The sequence below is a fragment of the Lagopus muta genome, chromosome 18 (assembly GCF_023343835.1).
Source record: "Lagopus muta isolate bLagMut1 chromosome 18, bLagMut1 primary, whole genome shotgun sequence".
NCBI classification, from domain to species: Eukaryota; Metazoa; Chordata; class Aves; order Galliformes; family Phasianidae; genus Lagopus; species Lagopus muta.
Window position 1 is genome coordinate 4,082,769 of NC_064450.1, and position 21,327 is coordinate 4,104,095.

Consider the following 21,327-nt stretch of genomic DNA (forward strand, 5'->3'; position numbering starts at 1 on the left):
GAGCAGGTGCAAAGAAGGGCAGCAGTGCTGGGGAAGGGCTTGGAGAATATGGCCTATGAGGAGAGACTGAAGGAACTGGGGCTGTCTAGTCTGGGGAAAAAGAGACTGAGGGCAGACCTGATTGCTTTCTTCTAATACCTGAAAGGTGCTTACAGCAGGGCAAGGCTGCTCTCTTCTCAATGGTAACAGGACAAGGCGAAATGGCCTCAAGTTGCACCAAGGGAGGTTTTGGTGGATGAGGAAAAATTTCTTTACAGACAGGGCTGCTTGGGCTCCACAGGGAGGTGGTTGAGTCACCTGAATGTGTTTAAAACCCATTTGGATGTGGTGCTCAGGAACATGAATGAGCAGAGGGTTGTTAGTGTAGGATACAGTTAGATGTGACAATCTTCAAGTTCTTTTCCAACCTGAGCAATTCTGTGCTGCTAGCAAAGAAAACAAACGTGCACCTGTGCGTGGGGCTGATGAGATGTTGTTACGTGGTGCCAGCAGGGATAGCTTTCCCTCCAGCCCTGCATTTCCTCAGCCCTTGTACCTGCTCAGGTCTCCATTTCCAGCAAAGACTTTATGCCTCCTGCCTCCCCCAGCAGCACGGCCTTGCTTTCCCTTTAATGCCCTGGAATCTTTGCAGGCAGAGGAACAAAATAAAAGAGCTCAGGCCCCCCCTTCTTCCAAACAGTTCACATTTATTATTGGTAACAATTAAAAAAAAAAAATCTTTTAAAGACTATATTTTATTACCAAGAATGAGGTATTATGTATACAAAACATTTACAGAATTTGATATGCAGTTCATGAGTATGGACAGGTAAGTGCAGATGGACACAGGTAACAGAGAAAAAAGCCAACACAAGAGCCATTGGCTGAGAGGAGGAAGTAAAACAACAATATCACACAAGAAAAGACCAGGGGATGGGAAATTAATTAGTCGGACTGCGATGATCAAGTCATATTGCCACAGCACTTTGCTTAGAGGAGGATTAACTATGGTCTGTCTGGCATTTTATCCCCTCCAGCTCTTTGTGCTGCTGTGTGCTTTGAGCTCTAAAAGAAGTGTTAAGATTTACAGCAGGAAAAACCCAGAGTGTCACTTTTGAGCCAGCTCAAGTGAAAAACAGAACAGATCTTCAGACTTGAAAAGTGACTGCAACTCAAAAAGGGTCTGCAAAGCCAGACACCTCTGGAGACATGGGGAGTGTTAATGGAGCAGTTTCCTTACAGTTGTCAGCAAAGCCACCATCTGAGAGGGAGAGAGAGGGGAAGAAGGAAGGAAGGAAGGAAGAAAGGGGACCATCGTTACCCTTACAGCCTGGCAGATGGGAAGTGGCATTTGCAAAGAGCGGAGTGCCATGAAGTTGACCTCACTGCTGCACTGGGAATTCTGGGTCCTGCACATCACAAATCAAACCACCTCTGGGGGAAGCTGGGCTCCTCGCAGGCAGACTGCTCACATCACACAGGGGGTGAGAGCCACGGCAGAGGCTGTGTGCAGGCCCAGGCTGGGAGCGGTGTGACAACACAGCTGTGTCCATCTCACACTGCAGCAGCTCCGGCAGCTTAAGCGACAAGTCTAACCTCCATCCTCAACTTCTGAGTTCATAAAAAGACAAACTGGAGCAGTTTGGTTCCTTGTAAGGAGACCAGCACCTCAACACATCAAAATTCATTAGTAAAATACATTGGCTAGCTCCGATGGGTTGCACTGCCAGAACTGCTCTGCAGGAAAGGTGCTCCTCGGTACAGATCAGGAGCCACCTCTCAGAAGTTCTGAGTTATATATATTAAAAATAATAATAATAATAATAATAATAAAAGGATAAAAACATTTATACTCAGCTCAGAACCAGTTTTCCTCAGGCAGGGCATTCAGTATCTTCAGTGAATTCTTATCTTGAGTTCTGTTTTCAAAGTGCAAGTTTTCAGCATGCTCCTCTACCACATACCTTCGACTCCCCAAGACTTAATAGAGCCAACACAGCCTCCTAGCAAGGACTTCAGCAGCACAGAAGCTGCTTTTTGCCTGGATGAATAGTTTAGCTCTCAAACAGACAGACCAGGCAGGGTCTAAGCAAGCAAACGCTGCTGTGTTCCATGCAAAAATCTGCCAGCTATGGTCTGTAGCCACCTGCTGACAGCCCTTTGCTCAGCACTTCTGTGCCTTTCACTGTGCTTGGGACACACAGCCCGAAGTTGGAGAACACCTGAACCAACTTGAGCCACAAGAGTTCAGGTAGGATTGCTGGGGTGCGGGTAGAACAGGGGCAGAATCCAACATGGCAATTCATTGCTGGCAGCAGCGAGGATGGTTGAGCAGGCCCCGATCGAAGTGTCTGCCACTGTAACACAGCACGAGGGTCCCTGTGCTCCCTGCCTGCTTTAGGGCTTCTGCTGCTTAGAACTAAAGTGCTCTGCTTCTGACGTACTCCAAAAAGCAGGGGAGGCAGGAGAGAGAGGGAAGCGCACGGGAAGGATGTAACCCATACCTCCTCTTGGCTGATTTAAGCAGCAAACAAACTCTGCATGAATTCCTCACAATAGCAAAGCTGCAGTAAGATGAGTTCATGGGGAGCGTACGAAGGAAGTGGGGTGAGGCTCCAGCACAGAACTGGAAACAAATCCTCAGGCCAATTCTAGATCAGCAAGGGAGAGCCTGCTCTCTGCCTCTCTCTGTAGTGCTTCAAGCACAAATCCGAGGAAAGAATGAACTGCTTTAACCCATCGACACCCAGAGCTCAGATTCCCCGTACAAAAGGCATCATTAGTGTTCCCTGCCTGCCCGCAGCGCTGTGGGCATGCCCTGAATAAAATGGACTCACAAAGTCAAGTATCCAGCAACTGCTTTCCTTTGTCTCGGACATCACTTAGTGGCAATGGAGAACAGTTTGCAGCACTGGAAGATCACGGGGGATTTAAGATGGCAAGAGATGTCCTGACAGGAGATTCGCAGTTAATTTCTAATGCATTATGGAGCATTTTTGGTAGGGTTTTCCTCTTTTTTTTTTTTTTTTTTTCCTCTTTAACATTTATACAATTTAAAAAAATAACTGATGCACTGATCATTTTTCCTTCCAGGAGAGCCCTTATGTTGAGAGTTAGGATTCGTGCAAGCACGCTTAAAAATATTTATGGCTGAGTTAGGAAAAAGGTTCGGGTTAAGAGACAGGAGGCTGGATCTTACAAGGACCAAAAACCACTAAGTTTAAAATTCAAACAGCTACTTTACTATCTACAAAAGGCTTCTGTGGGGTAGGGGTGGCTGTTTTTTGCACAATTGCCAGTTGTATTGCAGTCAGCTGCCACAGGCGAAGGTCCGGCCGTCATCATTTTCATCTGTTGTGGCACTACCTGGAAATCATGGAGCTGGAGTGGGACTGGCTGGAAGAGGTGGTGGCAGCACTGAGCTGAGAGAATCCGCTGTGGCTTGATTCAAGGCTGGTCATAGATCCTCTGCAATGAAAACCCAAGTAGATGTACGCTTCCGAACATACAAGATTTGGTTTCCTGCATTGTATTTCTTTGCACGCTGAATAAAAATCATTTTGGTGCAGGGGCTTAAAAGCTTTCCTACTTTACCATGTAAGACAATGGCAGAAAGCCTTGCAAAGAAGAGATGCTGCTTAAAAAGGCTGAGTTTCAGCAGGTACCTCAACAGGCAGACAACTGAACCAACTCAGCTCCATGCTGAGCTGCATCTGTGTCAGCACAACCTGCCAAGCCCTGCAGCTCACAGCACTCCCAAGAAGAGCAAAGTAACAAATGATGATTAGAAAGATAACTGATTGGTCCCTTTTTTGTGCTCCTATTGCTAACCATTTTTTTCCCCAAAGCCAACTAAAGGTTATTTAGCTTTACAACACTAACGATGCTCCATTAAGAAATACAAGCCCTTACAATTTATTTCTACTTCAGTGGGCTTGATAGTAGCACCAAAAGGGTTTGACATGGGCTGCCCTTCACGAGCCCTGGCCAGACGTACCTGAAATCTTCAGATCCTATCACTTCAGTATAGTACATCACTTTGCATTTGTGAGAGGAGACCTGCAGAGATGCCAGCACATCATCCACACGAGGCAGGTTGGTTGCAGCACAGGCAGGCATGCTATGGAATTTCCACTGGAGAATATAGAAGCCAGGCCACCTGGTCACATGCGATCCCTAGAAGCAGCCACAGCCAAAATGGAACCTGGTTAACACACGGATCTGTACATTTGCAATTTGTTTTCACAGCTTAGAAAGACTGCCCATAATACACCCTTATTTTGTCCCCCCAGTGCCAGTATTTGAGCTGCTCATCCAACCAGCAGTGGTCAGCTGGGATCTCTGAACATGGAATACATTTATAACAGAATATCAGAGGTGCCTTTTTTCACACACACCCCCTCCTTACAGTGACAAGGGTTTATACTCACTTGAAAGTACAAACTCCTTGGTTAAAGCAATCTTTCCCCCCCTCTCCCCCATTTATTTTCATCAATGGCTGTCCTTTTGAGGCTGTGAAAAGAGCAAAAGGTTCTGCCTCTCAGAATAGGAAAGCATAGTTCAAGAAGTCACTGTCCATACTTCCAAAGGTGCAACAGTTTCGATTGCAGTAAGGCTGTCCAACTCTCATTCCAAGCCGTAAGGAGTAGCGGTGGCAGAGGATGACTGTAAACATGTATCATGTGGAAGCACGTTTCATAAATAAGGCTGCAAATGCCATTAAAAGAAATAACAGAGCCTTTTGGGGACCTTGGCCACAGGCTCCTCCCTGTTCTGCTGTTACAGAAACAAACTCACAACTCAGTCTTCTTTTTCCAGACTTCTCTCATTTCTGAGAGAAGACACCAGCATATCCTTCAGAATGTTTGCCTCATAGTTAGAGCACAAAGCACACCTGGGTATGCTCTGCACTGTTCTGGGTAACTTTCCTCTGCTCCTTGCTGATCAGTCCCGATCACTATCAGACTGATGCAAGCTGCCCTTCCATCAGATCCCATGTAAATACTACCCCCCCTTCCACGAAGCGTGCAGCTCAGAACAGAAGCTGAAATGTCAGCCAAAATCGAGCAGACAGTCCAGAGCTGAATCACCACTCAGCCATCAGTAATGCCTGGGAATGAGAACATGCAGGTTTGGAGCTACTTCAATCTGTTTCCACGCAACAATTCAGTAGCCTTACCTGCACGCTTTCCCCTTCCTTGCAGATAAGAGGAGATTCCACCATGCTGTAATCGCGGCCCAGCTGCCAGACTTTGTCTATCAACTGGACGTTGTTCCCACCAGGAGATGTGATACTGTGAGCTCCCAGAGAGTCTTTTTTAGGAGGCTGTGGAGCCCTCTTGGAATGGAAGATGTTAAAAACAATGTCGCCTTTACACACATCAAAATCCCACGTGATCACAGATGAGGCATCCACAATCTGAATGAGAACCTGGGACAGGAGAAGAGTCGTATTAGACACTAGCAGTTTGGTTGGTAAAGGCAGAAACTCTTAGCAGAAGAGAGCTTTTTATTGCTGGGCTTAATTTAGACTGTCAGAAGGCATCCTAAATAGAAGCTTCCTTCTGCTGGAGTGTCCTTATTTTAACACACAACCTTCAGAAACTCTTGAGTAGCTTCTGAGAACATTATTTGCCTTTGCTGCTCATTCCATCCAGAGCCGTGTCCTTCTAAGCAATGATATCTTCTAAGTGGCAACAAGATGATACCAGAAATGGCCACAAACTTCAGCTGCTAAGTATTACAACATATCAGAGCTACAGAAGAACAAGGTGAATGCAGGACAACTAAATAATCTCATTCTGAACCACTTTCAATTCAGGAGACAGACTCCAAAGCAGAGAGCTGAGATGGAAGCGCAGGCTGCAGCCATACCTCATGTGGAGCTCCTTTGAAGACACTTGCAGACTGGTAGATTGTTTCAGTCCAGAGCTTTATGTCTTCATTTTCCAGCTCTTCTGCTGTCCGGTAGAGGGACTTGGGAACCAGCCCACCCTCTGGTACTTCACACTGAAAATACAGATAGCCATTAAGAAGCATCCCCTCTGCACACCCACCTTGCTCTCTCTGCCTGTTGGTTTCAGAAACGACTCGCAGCCAGCAAGTGTTCTGAAGAATGAGATGAACAGAATTTAAAAGGAATGTCAGAGTTTGCACATGTATATTTTGCACAAGCCACTAAAATAAATATCTAGCTTGCATAAATTTGCAGAATCCGATGCCAGAGAAGCAGCTTTACTTTATACACAAGAGCTGCCTTTACAGAAAATGACTGTGCAAATGGCATTGTCATCACTTAGGCTGCCCTATGCTGAAGGCATGCAGGAGCCGCTTAAAAATCACGGTTACAGCAACTCAGAGTTGAAAAAATTGAGCCCAGAGTGCTGAAGGAACTGATGCAGCTGAATCCAAGGACTGAAGATGGAGGAGAGATACAGCAAGATACTGCAGTGAAGGTAACAGTTTTCAAGTTACAGTCTTGACAGTTGAGTACTGGAACTGATTACACAACATCCTGAAGCACAGTTCTTTATTAAGAAGCCTCCAGCAACAAAGTTTGACAACACTCTGCTCAGGAACAGGTTCCATAGAAGTGTTTGGGGCAGCAGAAATATTCCATAACTGAATTACAGGAGAGAATTGAAAGAACCTTCCAGAAGTCATTTTTGTCCAAACATCCAAAGTAAAGAAGAAAAAGACCCTGTGATTGCCTGCGACCAGCAGGAAGTATTGCAGCAATTTGCTTTCTGGTAACCTTCACTTCTGTTTACTCAGGCAGTAGATTTTACCCACTTCCCAAGCTCTGAATTACACGGTACGAACTCTGCACTGAAAGCTACTGCTGCTATAAAAGGCAGCCCACTGAACATAAACATATGGCCTACTGTAAAACATCTAGCAGTGCTCCACTGTAGTATGAGACTGCAACTGAAAAGAACTAGATGCATTCTCCAGAACAGTACAGAAATTAATCTAGAAAATGTTAGCAGGGGCTTAATAAGCAAGCCTGGAATTATCATGCTTCAACACAGCTGAGTACAAAAAGCTAACCATAAGCCAATCAAACAAAATCTAAATGTTATGGTGAAGGAAGCTTCAGAAAGCGCCTGAGTTGCAGTGAAACAAACAAGTTGGCAGTCAGAAACATCATGGAGCAAAAAAAAATCTTACAGCACTGTTCTATGTTCTATGTTCTATGTTCTATGTTCTATGTTCTATGTTCTATGTTCTATGTTCTATGTTCTATGTTCTATGTTCTATGTTCTATGTTCTATGTTCTATGTTCTATGTTCTGTTGGTGGATCTGACTGACACCACAGCCCATGCAGGAAGCAGCTGTTAAGGCACGTGACATGAGACTGAGAAATTGCACTACACTCCAGCAAAACACTGTTTGTGTTTGGTGTGGTCAGCACAGATCCCAACATATTGCACATATGAGACTCAGCTGTTTGCTAAACCCTGCTAGCAGCTGGGCCACCTCCTGGTGCTCCTTATGGTATCAGTTTGTTCAGAGGATGCAGGCTTTTCTGATTAGTTGGCAGTGACACGGCCAGTGAGATCTGGTAGTTACAATGAAATGTTTTCAATTGGGCCCATGCATGTCAGAATCTTCCCTGACCATCAACTTTCCTTGGACAGTTGAAACCAATATTGATACACTGTTAAGTGAGAAAAGAAATGAACAGCTCCTAGATGGGCACAGAATCATTTTGGCACGTTTAATCCATGGTATGATTTGGCTACCGATGGCGACAATCGAGCTTTTGCTCCTCTAGCAGACTGGTAAGGATATTTCTGAATCTCCAGAACATTTGAAATCTTGGCATGATGGTAGACCATAAAATGGCATGATGTAGCACACTGGCTATAGCTAACCTTTCATCTTGCTGCCATGAAGAGGAAATAAAAGATCTTACACTGCATCTTATGCCCTCACAAAGATGCAAACAACAGAACCACGCACAGCTCCAGGCACCTATATTGCACACAACAAATGCTAAGGTCAAGAACTGTGGTCACACAATGGCCAATGTCAGCCACTGCGGCTCCACAGCTTGCAATTCAGTTCTGCTCTTCAAAGGCTTCCTTTTGAATTCTGACCAAAACCAACAGGCTTCTTTGTTTAGAGCAGTGAGGGGAAAAAACCCAACCCAAGCCTCCATATGCACTGGTTTAAATTCATACCATGCACTCTCCACCAAGAAAGTCAGGAATAATTTCCTTATCGATGTAATCCAGCAATCCCCCAGGACCCTGGTAGTCATTTCCAGCATAAATAAGGAATTTCTTTCTAGTGTTGTCATCAATGAATGGACTAACCTATAAACGAAGAAAAATAGAATAGATCAGGTTCCCAAGTTTGTCTCGAGAAAGCATTACTACCTTCATTATGAAAATTCACACCGTAGCTGTTCAGCTCAATTCACTGGCTATATAATAAAGTTTTTAGGTTGGAGTTCTAAATCCATCCCGAGAATCCTATGAAAGAGACACATCCAAAGGAAACATTTACTGCCTATAAAGCCCAAAAGTGCTTTTACAAACTACAAATGCAGAGCAGAGTACTGAAAGCATTGAGAAAGACCTTGAATTAAAAACATACCAGTGTCCAAAGAACTGGGAATACTCGAGGTGCTCTCAGGATAAGAAGACGACCCAAAGTCTCAGGGTAATTTGCTTCCACCACCTCAATGATTCTTAGCAATGCTTTGACACCAGGCCTCCATAAATGCCGCATGTTTAAGCCTTCTAGATCTACCAGGCAGGTCCAAGAGCTGAATTTTAGAGACAGAAAGGGAAAATAAATCTCGCATGGAAGAAAAAAATATTCTACTTGTTGGTTCAGGTGGGAAGACAGATTTCAGCCTGCACAGGGGCAGATGAGATGCATTGATTTATACCTATTTCACGTGTCTTACGCACACATCCAGTACCCTGGACTCCACTGCACGTAAAAGCGTGATTGCAGCTCAAAGCTAGTTCTGCTATGAGATCTCAGGAAGAGAAGCTTTTTTATAGGATTAAATGTGTTCTTCAGACAAAATACTGAGCTTTAGCATATGCTTTGTTTATTTTCCAAGCTCTGGTCTCACCCTGGGCACAGACTCAAGACGTACAGCTGTGCTGTACCAGCTCGCACCCATGAAACCACGTGCCATGTTAGAATGAAAGCAGCGTTTGCTGTTTCGTATGCAGCCCTTCAGCAAGTGCTGTGCTTCCATCAGGCTTGGAAGTCACTCAAGTGGTAATGAGGGCAGGTCTCAGTTAACAGTAGCTGTGCTCATATCTGTGTGTGAAACACCAACTGCCCTTTGCTTGGCCCATTTAATAAATGGAACTCAGTAGCATTGCAATGCACAATGTCATCCCATCCTCCTCACCCCCACAGTGACACTTGGTAATTCCTGAAAAGCAGATCTATAATGGATGTCTTTTACCTTATTGGTCTGCCAAACACTTTTGTATTCTCCTCACATCGCCTCAGACCTTCTTCATTTATGGAGAGAACCTGCACAAGAAAATTGCCATGAGAAGGCAGTCAGGAGACACTGAGAACGCTCAGTAGGTAGGATAAAGAAAAAATGTTCAACCAAAGTCTAATTAAAACTCCAAGCTCAAACCAGCACAAACTTAAGTGAAAAAAATTATAACATGATTGATTTTCCTCAAAAATTACACAAAAATGTAGTACTTAACTTGGCATCATATTTTCCCCTCCAAAGAATCAAAGAACACCAAGGTTGGAAAAGAGCTCTAAGGTCATCCAGTCCAACTGTCCACCTAACTCCAATGAGTGAACTAGTGATTACTGTGTTCACTTCACTGGTTGATCTTGCTAAAAAAAAAAAAACAAAGTGCCTTTCCTTAAAACAGGTGAACAATGTGCCTGGAAAAGCTGCTGGAGAAGAAAAATGAAATCCAACCCCTGTACCTAGAGGCTACTATGGCTATGACTGTCATTACTATTGAAAGCCTGGAATTCTGCAAGCTTCCTGCCTAGAAACAGAAAATCCACACTAACAGTACGAGTGCTGCCTTTAGAAAGGTAACATTAAAAGTATTCTGCCTTTAAAAATAGCTTATTCTAATCCAAGTGATAAAGTCTGCAAGTCTGAGCATGTTATTTTCTCTTCCGCACAAATGCAGAGACTTCAGTTCGAAGCAGCACCCAAACTGCAGAAGAATCTACAAGAGTGCTAACCAGAGACTGCAGGAGCTGCCAAGAACTACGCCTGTCCACCATCAGTTTGCAGTTGGAAAGAATGCAGAAGACCAGGAGCTTTCAGATGTATTCAAACTGAAAACAGACGGACAGGGAGTACATCAGAATACCCAGTGTGATGGATGTTCTGGCAGAAAAGGAAGTTTCTAAATGAAAATATCACATTGTTAGCAACTGGCTGGCTCCAAAAATACTTACGTATCGAAGCAAGGCCTCTTCCCCAAGAGCCCTCACTAAGCCTTTGGTGTCCATCTGTCCCAGCCTCAGCACGTACAGCGGGCGGCCATCTGAACAGCAAGGACAATCACATCAACATAACATTTTTACAGTAAGAAATACAAGAGCGAGGCAGCTTTATGCTAAAAATCCAAATGGAAACGAGCCATGTTCAGTTCTAACTTTGTCGTACAAGTGGAAGGAGGAGTACCTGGAATAGATGGCAATAAGAGCTTAACCCTGCCCAGTTATACCACAAGATTATCAGTCAATGATCTGCTTACAGCAACCACTTTGGACAGACACTACACTAAGTGCTAAGAGCTAAAGAAACAAAATGTTAGCCTCCAGTTTTGCTTTCTGAGTGTTTGCTGAAGTCACACCTCTCAGCTGTATCATGACATTGTGTGGAACTGGCACACAGCCTCCCTTATGCTGTCTGAGCCTGGAGAACACAGACTTTGATCCAGGGATCAGCTTCAGGTGATTCTCTGTATGCAAGAGGCTGCCTTTTCACAGTCCTCTTGCCACAGTACGCTGCTCTGTCCCAGGATGCAGTGGCACTAAGTTTAACAGCTGCATTATCTGAACTTAAGAAAGGTTGCTGGTTCTTTATAATAGGAGCTGGTTGTCCGAACTGCTTTCCATCCTCCTCCAAAGACCTGATGTATTCGTTAAACTTTGCTCCACCTATTCTAGTACACAAGCTAATAATCATCAACTTATAGAACTAAATATGCTATTAAGAAAAAAAAAGGAAATCAGCAATAAAAGGCAGCTTTCTCCATAAAAATCTCCCTCAAGCCTGTATGTCTGTTTCTATCGCTCAACAACTACAAACAGAATAGCAAATTGTCATGAAGTCCTTCGGGAGTCGAGGAAAGAAACCGTCAGGATATGCAATATTAAAAACAAATTGCAGAGCCAAAGCACGTTGCTGCTTTAGCAAGGACACTGCTCCAGGACAGTTCACAGGGTCAGCTGATACTCAATCAGATGGTCTGAAAAACAATATCGCTTTAACCCAGCACACACTGATCTTGTTTGGTGTTTGAAACGTCACACCAAGCAGCAGCTGAGCTTCCTGGTAGGTGCCCCTCTGCACAGATGCACACGCATGCAAAACTAAATAGCTTACTAACCCTGCTCCACCCAAATGACACATGAAGTCTCGATTGACAGTGCTGGATATTTAATTCAAGCTTAATCGTTTAAATAAACATTTGACTGAAGCACTCTTGACGCTCTAAAAGCCACTCATGTAAAGAAACACTGTGCTAACTGAAAGCCAAGATAGTAACTTTTGCACTGACAGCTTCTTGGAGACAGACTTTGCACACTTCATACCTCTGTTGCCTCTGTTTTAGCGCTAAGAACTATGCTGAATTCTGCTAGCTTAAGTTTGGCACATCTTGCTCATGTGGGAGGGAAGGAGCAACACTGGAAAAGAAGATTTTTTTTTAAAAGCTGCCCATTAAAGTTTTAAATTGTAGAGAATTGCTCGGTTTTTAAAGTCTGTTTCCAATATTGACAGCCCTGGTACATTTGAGGGAATGGCCAGAAAAGGACAAAGAATGTGAGGAGAAAGGGAGAAGCACACGAAGTTCACAATGCTGAAGATCTGCTTAGAAGAACAGTAACAACTCAGGTGTGTTTTGCAGCTTCCTGCTCACTGGCAGCAGCCTGTTACATCTGGAGAGCAAGGACAAGGAGTGACAGAAAGGGGGAATGGATTCACAATTCTTTTTCCTACAGTCTTTACGATCATATTCTCAATTTCCACTTTCTAAGTTCGAGTCTGCCCAACCCAGAGCAGCAGGGCAGAGCCTCTTTACAGCAATAAAGCTTCTGCTGTGTCCTCCTGGCCAGGACTGCAGACAGCTTCCTGTTATCTTCTCTGTAGCAGGAAGAATTGGCAGAAACAATGGTGCCTAATGGGGAAAGGACTACAGCAGAAGGACAGAGATAGCTCCAGTAAGAGCCATTTCCTTATCTACAGAGCCCAGCATGCCTCAAGCAATGAGTTCCAAAACATTTCATTACTGTGCATGTATTGGCAACAAGACCAGTGCACAATAAAGGCAGCTGAGGGACAAGGGAGCATATCATGTATTGTCTTCCATGCTTTAAAGATTTGGCCATGCCAAATACATGCATACAAATGCAAATTCAACCTGAGTTTCCTCCCATCTTAAATAAACCCGCTCTATCTGGTGTTTCTGCAACATCCCACTTCTTTTCATTAAGCTGACTGTAATGCCAAATAAGCATTTATGCCATGAGCAGCCTCACCCAACATCAGAAATGAGTTGATTAGAAAAAACATTTATTTACAAACATCTCTTAATCACCACAATAGAACACTCAGCATTTGCATAACACCATTCTAAGCAACTCAGAGCAGCAGAGAAGTGCAATTACATTGTTTTTTGAAGGTAATGACATTAGCAGAGTTAAACATGTTGGCGTTAGTCAAAGATTAGGACCTAGGAATCTGCTCCCAGCACCTAACAGGCTGGCAACACGAATTTAAATACGTTCAGCACAAAGCAATGGAGAAGACCTATCCAGCTTTCTAGCCACCTCTAGCTAACAGAGGAACCATTGCATCCTTTCACACAGAACATAAAAAGGCTGGTCTATAACCACAGCAGAGATCATCATACCTTTGTCATGATGATGCCAGCCTCCTGCATAGTAATCCTGGAGTACTTGAGGAGGATTCCAGGTATCTAGAATATAGTCCACCTGGTGCTGCTTACGCCACGTCAGAGACTGGCAGAGGATCTCTCTTGCTTTATCAATGTTGAAATCCCGGGCACGGAGGAATCTTAAGATGTGCTCATCCTTTGGGATCTGTTACAAGGGACACAAACAACAAAACCAAACACCACAACTTTGTACTCGAGGTTTGAAACTAGCAGAACAGAAGGATGAACAAGAGGAGCTGAAAAAGCCTAGCACCAAGGCAAGAAGATGGTATAGAACACACAAAGTTAATCTAAGAAATGAGTCTCTTTTGCAGCTAAACCTAAGCCCTGTCAGATATTGCAATTGCTATCATTTGAAGGATATAAACATTTCATGAACTCTTACAGTGGTTTACATCTGTGTGACCATAAGTTAGTCCAATTTAAATGAAGTAGTGGCAAAACACAGACTGCACCTCATTGCTAAGTTAACAGGAAGGCCTGGAAACCGAGACAGATAAGCAAGTCAGAAGCAACTGGAAAACCCCCAGGTTTTCTCTCACAAGAGATTTCCTCTTGTGAGGTTTTCTCACAAGAAATAAACAGGAACTTACTTTGCCCTTGTGTGTCTCTTGGAGCCACTGCCTAAGCCGAATGAGGCAGCTTTCCTGCATGGGTGTCAAGTCGCCCAGATAACGTTTGATGTAGTCTGCATCCAGCTTGTCTAAAGAAAGAAGTACATGCAATTAAAGTGGTCCTGAACTGACCTAACCTAAACAGCAACTGATCTCATGTGCTGATATCTGAGACAGAAGTGCTGGCTTTGTGCTCCCTGCAGAGTTGAATGAAATTTCCCCGAGTCAATGAAAAGATGAGCAAAGAAATGAGAGTTATCTTCATGTCAAACTGAGAAGGCTCACTCTTCTGCAACTAAGAAAGAAGTGAAAATAGGCATTTATGAAAGGTTTTTTTTTCCCCACAGTATATTCAGACTTGTCAATCAGCAATCATTGATTGATTCTTCTGGAAATATTAGAGAAGCTCTGACCTAAACCTTCCAGTGCAAAAATTTTCCCAAATTCCATTACTGACAGCAGAAAGAACAGAATACAGTGACCAGGGAACTTTCCTCCTCATTACTGCTGCAGTTCAACCCATCCCAGAATTTCTGGGCAAAATGCCGACTACTGATTTGCAACCTAATGAACAAAGAGAAAAGCTTCTCCACTCTTCTGATCTTCATTCACTAAACAGACAAGTTGATAACAGCTCTTCAAGCTGATGTTCAAGTTTTCAGCTACCCTGGATAAGTAGCACAGTGCTAAGAGCCTCTAAGTACAAAGAATCCCACTAAAACAAGTCAAACCACCATACCATCAGGTGTTCCTGCTGTAAGCTCTGAGGGGCTGCTTGAGGTGTTGAGGATCTCCTTATTGTTCAAGCCCTCCTTTGTGGCAGAATCTGGCACATTAATAGCAGGTGAAACTGGTCGTCTGGTGTGGGATGTGCTGCTCTCCAATTTACATGCAACAGGAGGAGTCCAACGAGGAACAAAGGTTATTCCTTCTTCCTCCAGCTGCTTCAGGTAGTACTCTATTATTTCCTTTCCCTTTAAAAAGGAGACTTTACTTCAGCTACTAAAAATACCTTTAGACACAAAAAGGATTGGTCTGGAAACTTTTTATGCGGCCAGACCTCTCTAAGGATTCCACTTCCAAATACAGACCTACACACACCCTGCCCTAGGCTATAGAGCAAACGGCCCAGCTTTCTGACCACAGCAGCCTGTGACTTAGCAGCAGTTACACTATCTTTCCATAACTTAGAGCCAGGCACCAAATTCATGGCTGCAAGCTCACCTTTTTGATATTGCTGGTGTACTGCTTCATGGCAATCTTTTCCACTGTGCTTTCAAAACCAAAAAAAGATTTTATATCCAGACTTGCTGACTGTTCAAAACAGGTCCAGTCTTCATTGTCAGGATGAACCTAGCATTTAAAAGGAGGTCATACAATCTAGTTATATATTTGGTATTCTTTTTCCTCACAGTGCTTCAGATGACTCTTCATCAGGTTCACAGAGTCAAAAATACACAAGAGCAATTTGCAGCCTTTTGCTTCATTTGCAAAATACAGATAGGAAAAGATAACACTACAGAACAATTGGCTGAGAAGCCCTCCTGTAACCCCCACTGCTGGAACAGAACGTGTTCCTAACGACAAAGGGAAGGGTGGAGAAATCCTAGTGCACGAGCCAAGATACAAGAGAGCAGCAGGTTTAAATAATTAACAATATCTCACTGCAGAGGTGAGTTGAGACTGCAGTGTAGCCATGGAACGTAAAATACTCCACAGTGAACTTTCTGTTCCTGCAGGTTAGGCTGACAGACCAGGCCAGGCAGCTTAAGGACTGCAGCAAGCACAGGGTAAGCAGTGCCCAGCACCGCTGTCTAGACGTGTTTGCAACAGACAACAACTGCAAGGTTGCTCCTTCCTTGACCTACAAACTACCAAGGTAGAGAAATATTTTACTTTGTTCTCCTATGGTAATGCTACAGAAAATGTAAACTTCTCATTTGGCTGAGCAAACCATCAGGGAGGCTTTTGCTACCATCTTGCCTTTTAAAATTTTGAGCATCTTCCACAGCAAAAACTGCAGACTGAGGAGTATTTTTAATGGAAATAATGGAGAACTAATAACAGAGTAATAGTAATAATAATAAAATAAAGTAATGGTGGCAAGTGGTTTTGAATTCTAGTGACATTTCAACCACATTTCTGTAAAAAACTGAAAAAATATTAGCTGCACATTAAAAAAAACTACAGTGCAAATAAGAGGGTTACATTTGCTAGCTTGCATTTAACCTTTAAAGTCTATTTGAAGTTTTACTTCTATGAACACGTGCTGTATCAGCCTATGAGTGCTTCCTAAGCTGCTAAGAAAAAACATGAGCAGAACAGCAGCAAGGAAGCCACCACACTCCTCTGTATCAGAAAACACCTGCACTGAAGACCAAAGCCAGGCACTAGTGAAGGAGTTAGGTGGAAACACTGCTGATGATGAACATTTGAGCTGAGCAGAAGGCAAATGAAGCTATGTTGAAGTTTCCTTTAGCAGTTCTGTCAGGGTATCAACAGCCTTGACAAGGCTCACACTGCTATTACAGACCACAGATCTGCCTAAACAGAGCTGTCAAACACAGCAAATTATGTTGTGTTCTGCTACTGAGAAGATGCTCAAGCAAGAGGGTGCCAAACTTGTTTCAGTTCTTCAAGCAAGCGTGTTACATTTAACACTAACAACAATTATCACTCATGCTGGTATGTTGGTTATTTCTTTTTGCAAGGCAAAAGCCAAGAACAACCTAACTCCTGTTTGAGTTCTCAAATCTAAACACTGACTTAGTTCCATCTGCAGCACCACCAAGAGCCTGTTACTCACTGTGTAAGAGCAGTGCTCGTTAATAATGACTCTGTTAGAGAAGGTTTCATTGTAGGCTTCTATATGCAAAGTCCTTTCCCGCCTGTTCAGAGAATTCTTCTGGACAAAGTAGACGTAATCCACTCCTGCAATCTGAGGAAGATGCCACAGATTCCGTCAATGTACTTTATGATATAATCTCACATGAATATTGTAAGGACAGGCACTTCAAATCACCTTTTTCAACAGCCGTGGCGCATCGATATCCAGCTTACAGCGCCGTTCGATCACATGGATGGCTCCATCCTCACTCTTATATTCACTCACGGTGTCACTGGCTACAAACATAGGAATCAGTGGGCATGTAGGAAACCTCCTCTCATAAGCCTGCAACAGAAAAAGAAAAGCTGTCATCACAGCTAAGTCTTGAGGGTGTGGACAGGGCTCCTTCGCTGACATCACCAGCATCTGAAGGCAAAAGACCACTGATACCTTTTGCAGAAGGGATCCTTCCTGGCATATATATATGTGTTACAGTTGAAAGAGTTCATTCCAAGCAAAGCATTTAAGATGTTCTCAACGTAGCTCTCCTTGAGTAGAACAACACAAAAACGTGGCCCTTCCCCAGCCTTCCCCCCAAAAGGAAACTGCCTGTTACACATAACGACAGCCCACTTGTCAGCAATAACAGGAAAATGAGACTCTCTAGTTCTAAAATACCACAAGACAAGAACAATTACATGTTGGATTAGAAAACCCCACATGTTAATTATTGGTGTTTCACCAAGCTGTCTACAGGGTTTTCCACACAGCTCCCAAAGGTCTAATAAAAACATTTCAGAGCCTATTTCTTAAGCTAATGGAGCTCTCAAGTTCCCTACACATGGCGTATTCACGATCACAGACTGGATTGGGTTGGAAGGGACCTCAAGGATCACAAAGCTCCAACCCCCATCACAGGCAGGGCCACCAACCTCCACATTTCACAGCAGCCCAGGCTGCCCAGCGCCCCATCCAACCTGGCCTTGAGCACCTCCAGGGATGGACGGGGCATCACAGCCTCTCTGGGCAAAACGCTGATTTCACGGCACCATTTATCAGCTTACAGTTATGTCACAACATATGATGAGCCTTTCCAATAAGACAAGGCCACGTCACACTTTCGGCAATTGGAACTTTTTGCCACCATGCCAGACAGCAATAGCTGTGCCTCCAGTTACAGGACAGAGTCATATAAATGAGTTGATCCCTTAAATACTTCTCACACATACAGAAGACAGAATTAAATTAGGCACGTTCGGATATAGTTTAATATCTAGAATCAGTAACACAGGTTTAAAAAAAAAAAAAAAAAAAAAGGAGTTATCTGCATTAAGAACGCTGCTGAATTTTAGTTTTAGAGTCAACCACGACTGGATGATACAACATCACTGTTATCTTCTCCTTTTCACAGTCACTACTATCTCTGCTTCCCTCTCGTGAAGGGCAGTGATATCACCAATGTTTTACCCTCTTTTCCAAACACTGAGTTCTTTCCTCTTTGCCATTAGACTCAAAACCTTGGCTCTGGTAAATAGGTAGGACGTGCAAGGTGCCCCAGTGCAGAAATCTGAGAGCCAAACGTGAAACAAAAGCCTTTAAAAAGAGCTAAAATATGCACTTTGTCCTTTTAAAGCTTCTTAACTGCTCTTAATATAGCTGCACAGCAGCACAGGAACAGCATCAGCAGGGAGAGGGTGTGGAAGAAAACAAGCAGCAGCTGCAGAAAGCATGCAACCACGGCCCTGGGAGAGAAAAGGGCTCTTAATTCTGCTTTTATAAGAATAAAAATGCTTAGTTTGCTACCAGAGTTCAACTGTAGCAGCGTTGCTGTGGTGACAGCAGTGCAATGCACTGAAACAATGTCAGCTTTTCTCCTCTTCATTAATATTTTGTAAACCATTTTTGCAGTAAGACCGCCCCGAGTTCATAAAGCTCCTCTGTAACTTACTCTAAATACAACCAGAATGAATACACACACACACACACACACACACACACACACACACGCGCGCCTTTCTTCCAACCTCTCATTTGTGCACAGCTGGTTTTGCTTAAGGAAGAGAAATAACTCCTGAGCTCAGAGACGCACGTGACAGAAGTGGCAGAGGGTGAATGCTGCAACACAGCGGCTACAGCATGGAGCAGAAACCTTGTACAGCTCTACGGGAGGACTGGTCCTGTTAAAACACAAGAGTTTGCTTCTGTGTGTGATGAAGGTGCTGTTCTGAGCAAAGCCCGGGTGTTTCTGCAGTCGCACAGGAATGCCTCAGCCCTCACACTGAATAACAAAGCCCCAACATTCAGAATTAATTTAATCACTACTGCAACTACATGGATTTGTTGTTTGCTTATTTTCAAGGCCAGGCTGGATGTGGCTCTGGGCAGCCTGGGCTGCTGGTTGGTGACCTGCACATAGCAGGGGGTTGGAACTGGATGAGCATCGTGGTCCTTTGCAACCCAGGCCATGATTCTGTTCTATGATCCTATTTGAGGACTCGGTAACAACAATTAGGCACTCCTTCCTCAGCTTATGAAATATCTAGCATTTCTCTCTATTTTTGTTTGTTGCTACTATATAAGACAATGAAACATCCCCACTGAGGAGCCCCTATAAGCCTCTGCTGTCTCATTGATTGCACATATTGATGCATTTCTCATCTCAGTCCTCAGAAAGCTCATTTGCCCTGTGAACACTTGCAAATTGCAACATTACCTGCTGGAAGGGTTTATTGAACTGCAAGCAAATAAAAAAAAAAAAACCCAAGAATTTGTTGTTCTGAAAGGCAGGACTGAGCTGAACACATTCAGTTTGGAAGAGAACAAAATAATTAACGTCAGAAGTTGGCAAGCTTGGTGCTTACAGCAACAAAGCACTTGAAAGTTTCAAAGAGACTAACAGCAAGCCCAGAGCCTCTCTTCCCTAAAGAATGCACACAGTATTGAGAACTGCTCACAGTCAGTTCCACTGGGCTCTGAAGTCAGGCTGGTTCTGTTCGAGTTGTGTGCCACCAGAGTACCAGCTCTTGTAATGCATCATTCCTCAGCACAGCATCGTTTGAGAATTATTACAGTGTGATTACGTGTGCAATTACAGCAAACTGCAGCCACATCAACATTTTCTATCTGATTTAAGCACTGCCTCCCTTCCACACGTGGCAAACAGTTCTTTCACAGTGCAGAGCAGACAGGAAAAGCTGTACAGACTATGGGATACTGAGAGATCTTCCTTTGCACCAACACTGCACGAGAAGAAAACTTGCAGTGTAAGAATGGCACAGCAATCAATAAGAGACATGTCGGTCAAAGCAGCACGTGCATTGCCAGAACTGGAGCTATTAGAAGAGCAAAAGAACATAAAATATACCAAATGCTGCTTCTCTGCTTGTAATAGAACTGATTTGTTTTAAAAAAGAAATTATCTCAAGTCCAGCTTTGTGGGCAGGAAATAACCAAATTGTGTCATCCAATACTTCTTTAGCAGCCTGATAAAGCAGGGTGTACATTATAGGATGCCGCATGTGTTTTCCCTCAATGACAGGCATCTCTTTACAAAGAAAATCATTAGGTGCTACACACCTTCCCCTCAGCACTGCAACTGCACTGATGCAATCACAAAAGCCAATTATTTCCTCAAAAGCAAAGCAGCTGAGGCAATATTGCTGCACTGTGCTTGCAGTCTGCTCTGGGACTAAATGCATGCAGGATGTTGCAAGGACGTTACTTCGTTGTACCCTTCTGTTCTGTCACCTTTAACAGAGAGGTTAAGTGGAAATCTCTGCATGTAGCAGAAGTAAGGAGAGCAGGAGAGCACATGGTCTGCAATTGGTGCGGGACACAAACGCCCTCTGGGCAGGGCAGAGGTGGATGGGCAGAGCTTTCAAGCCTGCAGTGCTGCTGTTCCTAAATCATCCCAAAATTAAGATTTCCCACCAGCCTCAAACATTTGTATGCTCCTATTTACTAAAAGGCAGCATGGTGTATTCAGAAATATACTGCCCAAACTTCAGATTTCATGGGCCCATTATATAAACTAACTTTCTTTATGCGTGTAACAGTAAGAACATTGACAAGCATAATTTCCACCAAAATAGCACCGTATTGAAAGCCTGTTCTCCAACTGCTTCCCTTAGCAACTCCTCTTCAGAGTCGAAATAACAGTTTACTTTCATCATGTAGCTGTGCTTAATGACATGAAGGCAATTCAGAAGCAACACTATTTTAAACCTCACACCCAAGCAAACTGCACTTGCTCCTGCTAGCCTTACATTTCAGGATTGCAGTGTTAGCAATAGCAGGATGCTCCCAAAATATCAACTTCAGATCAGTTAGGGATGATCCCAACCCAGTTTTCAGGAAGACTGAAGGCGGTGTTTTCACTTTTTGCTTCTCAAAGCACACCTGAGGCTAACAAAGAGGTCCTGATCATCTGAGAACAGGAATGTGCTCAGCCCTCTGGGAAACATCAGTTATTTATATACAAGTTGCTCAGCTTCTCCAGCCAGATTAATATTCCCTGTTGAATATATCAGCCTCCCATACCCAGGTCCTGGTCTCCTGTCTTAAAGGATACAGATCATTCAGTTTGTTCATTAAATGGATCAAAAATACTTCTACACACGCACAAAAGAAGAAAATCTGTCAAGAGCTTGCAAGCAACCTTTTGCTATCCCGTTATTCTTATAGTACCCAATCCCTCCAAATACAAATCTAAGTCTGATAAATAAGTAGGAATTTTAGACATCATTCAGGAAATTA

At 43.6% G+C, this 21,327-nt stretch overlaps 1 protein-coding gene across 2 annotated transcripts in view; it reads right to left on the reverse strand.

The window, feature by feature from the left end:
- Positions 1–2,983: 2,983 nt before the first annotated feature.
- SEC14L1 (SEC14 like lipid binding 1) overlaps positions 2,984–21,327 on the reverse strand; it is a 34,912-nt gene continuing 16,568 nt past the window's right edge. For both annotated transcript variants that reach the window (XM_048964901.1, XM_048964902.1), the window contains exons 3-16: positions 16,768–16,917; positions 16,552–16,683; positions 14,970–15,098; positions 14,485–14,719; positions 13,725–13,834; positions 13,087–13,276; positions 10,403–10,491; positions 9,420–9,490; positions 8,585–8,756; positions 8,167–8,301; positions 5,854–5,988; positions 5,159–5,410; positions 3,977–4,155; positions 2,984–3,447 (exon numbers count right to left, since the gene is read on the reverse strand). In XM_048964901.1, the coding sequence (XP_048820858.1) occupies positions 3,342–3,447; positions 3,977–4,155; positions 5,159–5,410; positions 5,854–5,988; positions 8,167–8,301; positions 8,585–8,756; positions 9,420–9,490; positions 10,403–10,491; positions 13,087–13,276; positions 13,725–13,834; positions 14,485–14,719; positions 14,970–15,098; positions 16,552–16,683; positions 16,768–16,917 (2,085 nt within the window). In that variant the 3' untranslated portion in view covers positions 2,984–3,341. The remainder of the gene's footprint in view (positions 3,448–3,976; positions 4,156–5,158; positions 5,411–5,853; positions 5,989–8,166; positions 8,302–8,584; positions 8,757–9,419; positions 9,491–10,402; positions 10,492–13,086; positions 13,277–13,724; positions 13,835–14,484; positions 14,720–14,969; positions 15,099–16,551; positions 16,684–16,767; positions 16,918–21,327) is intronic.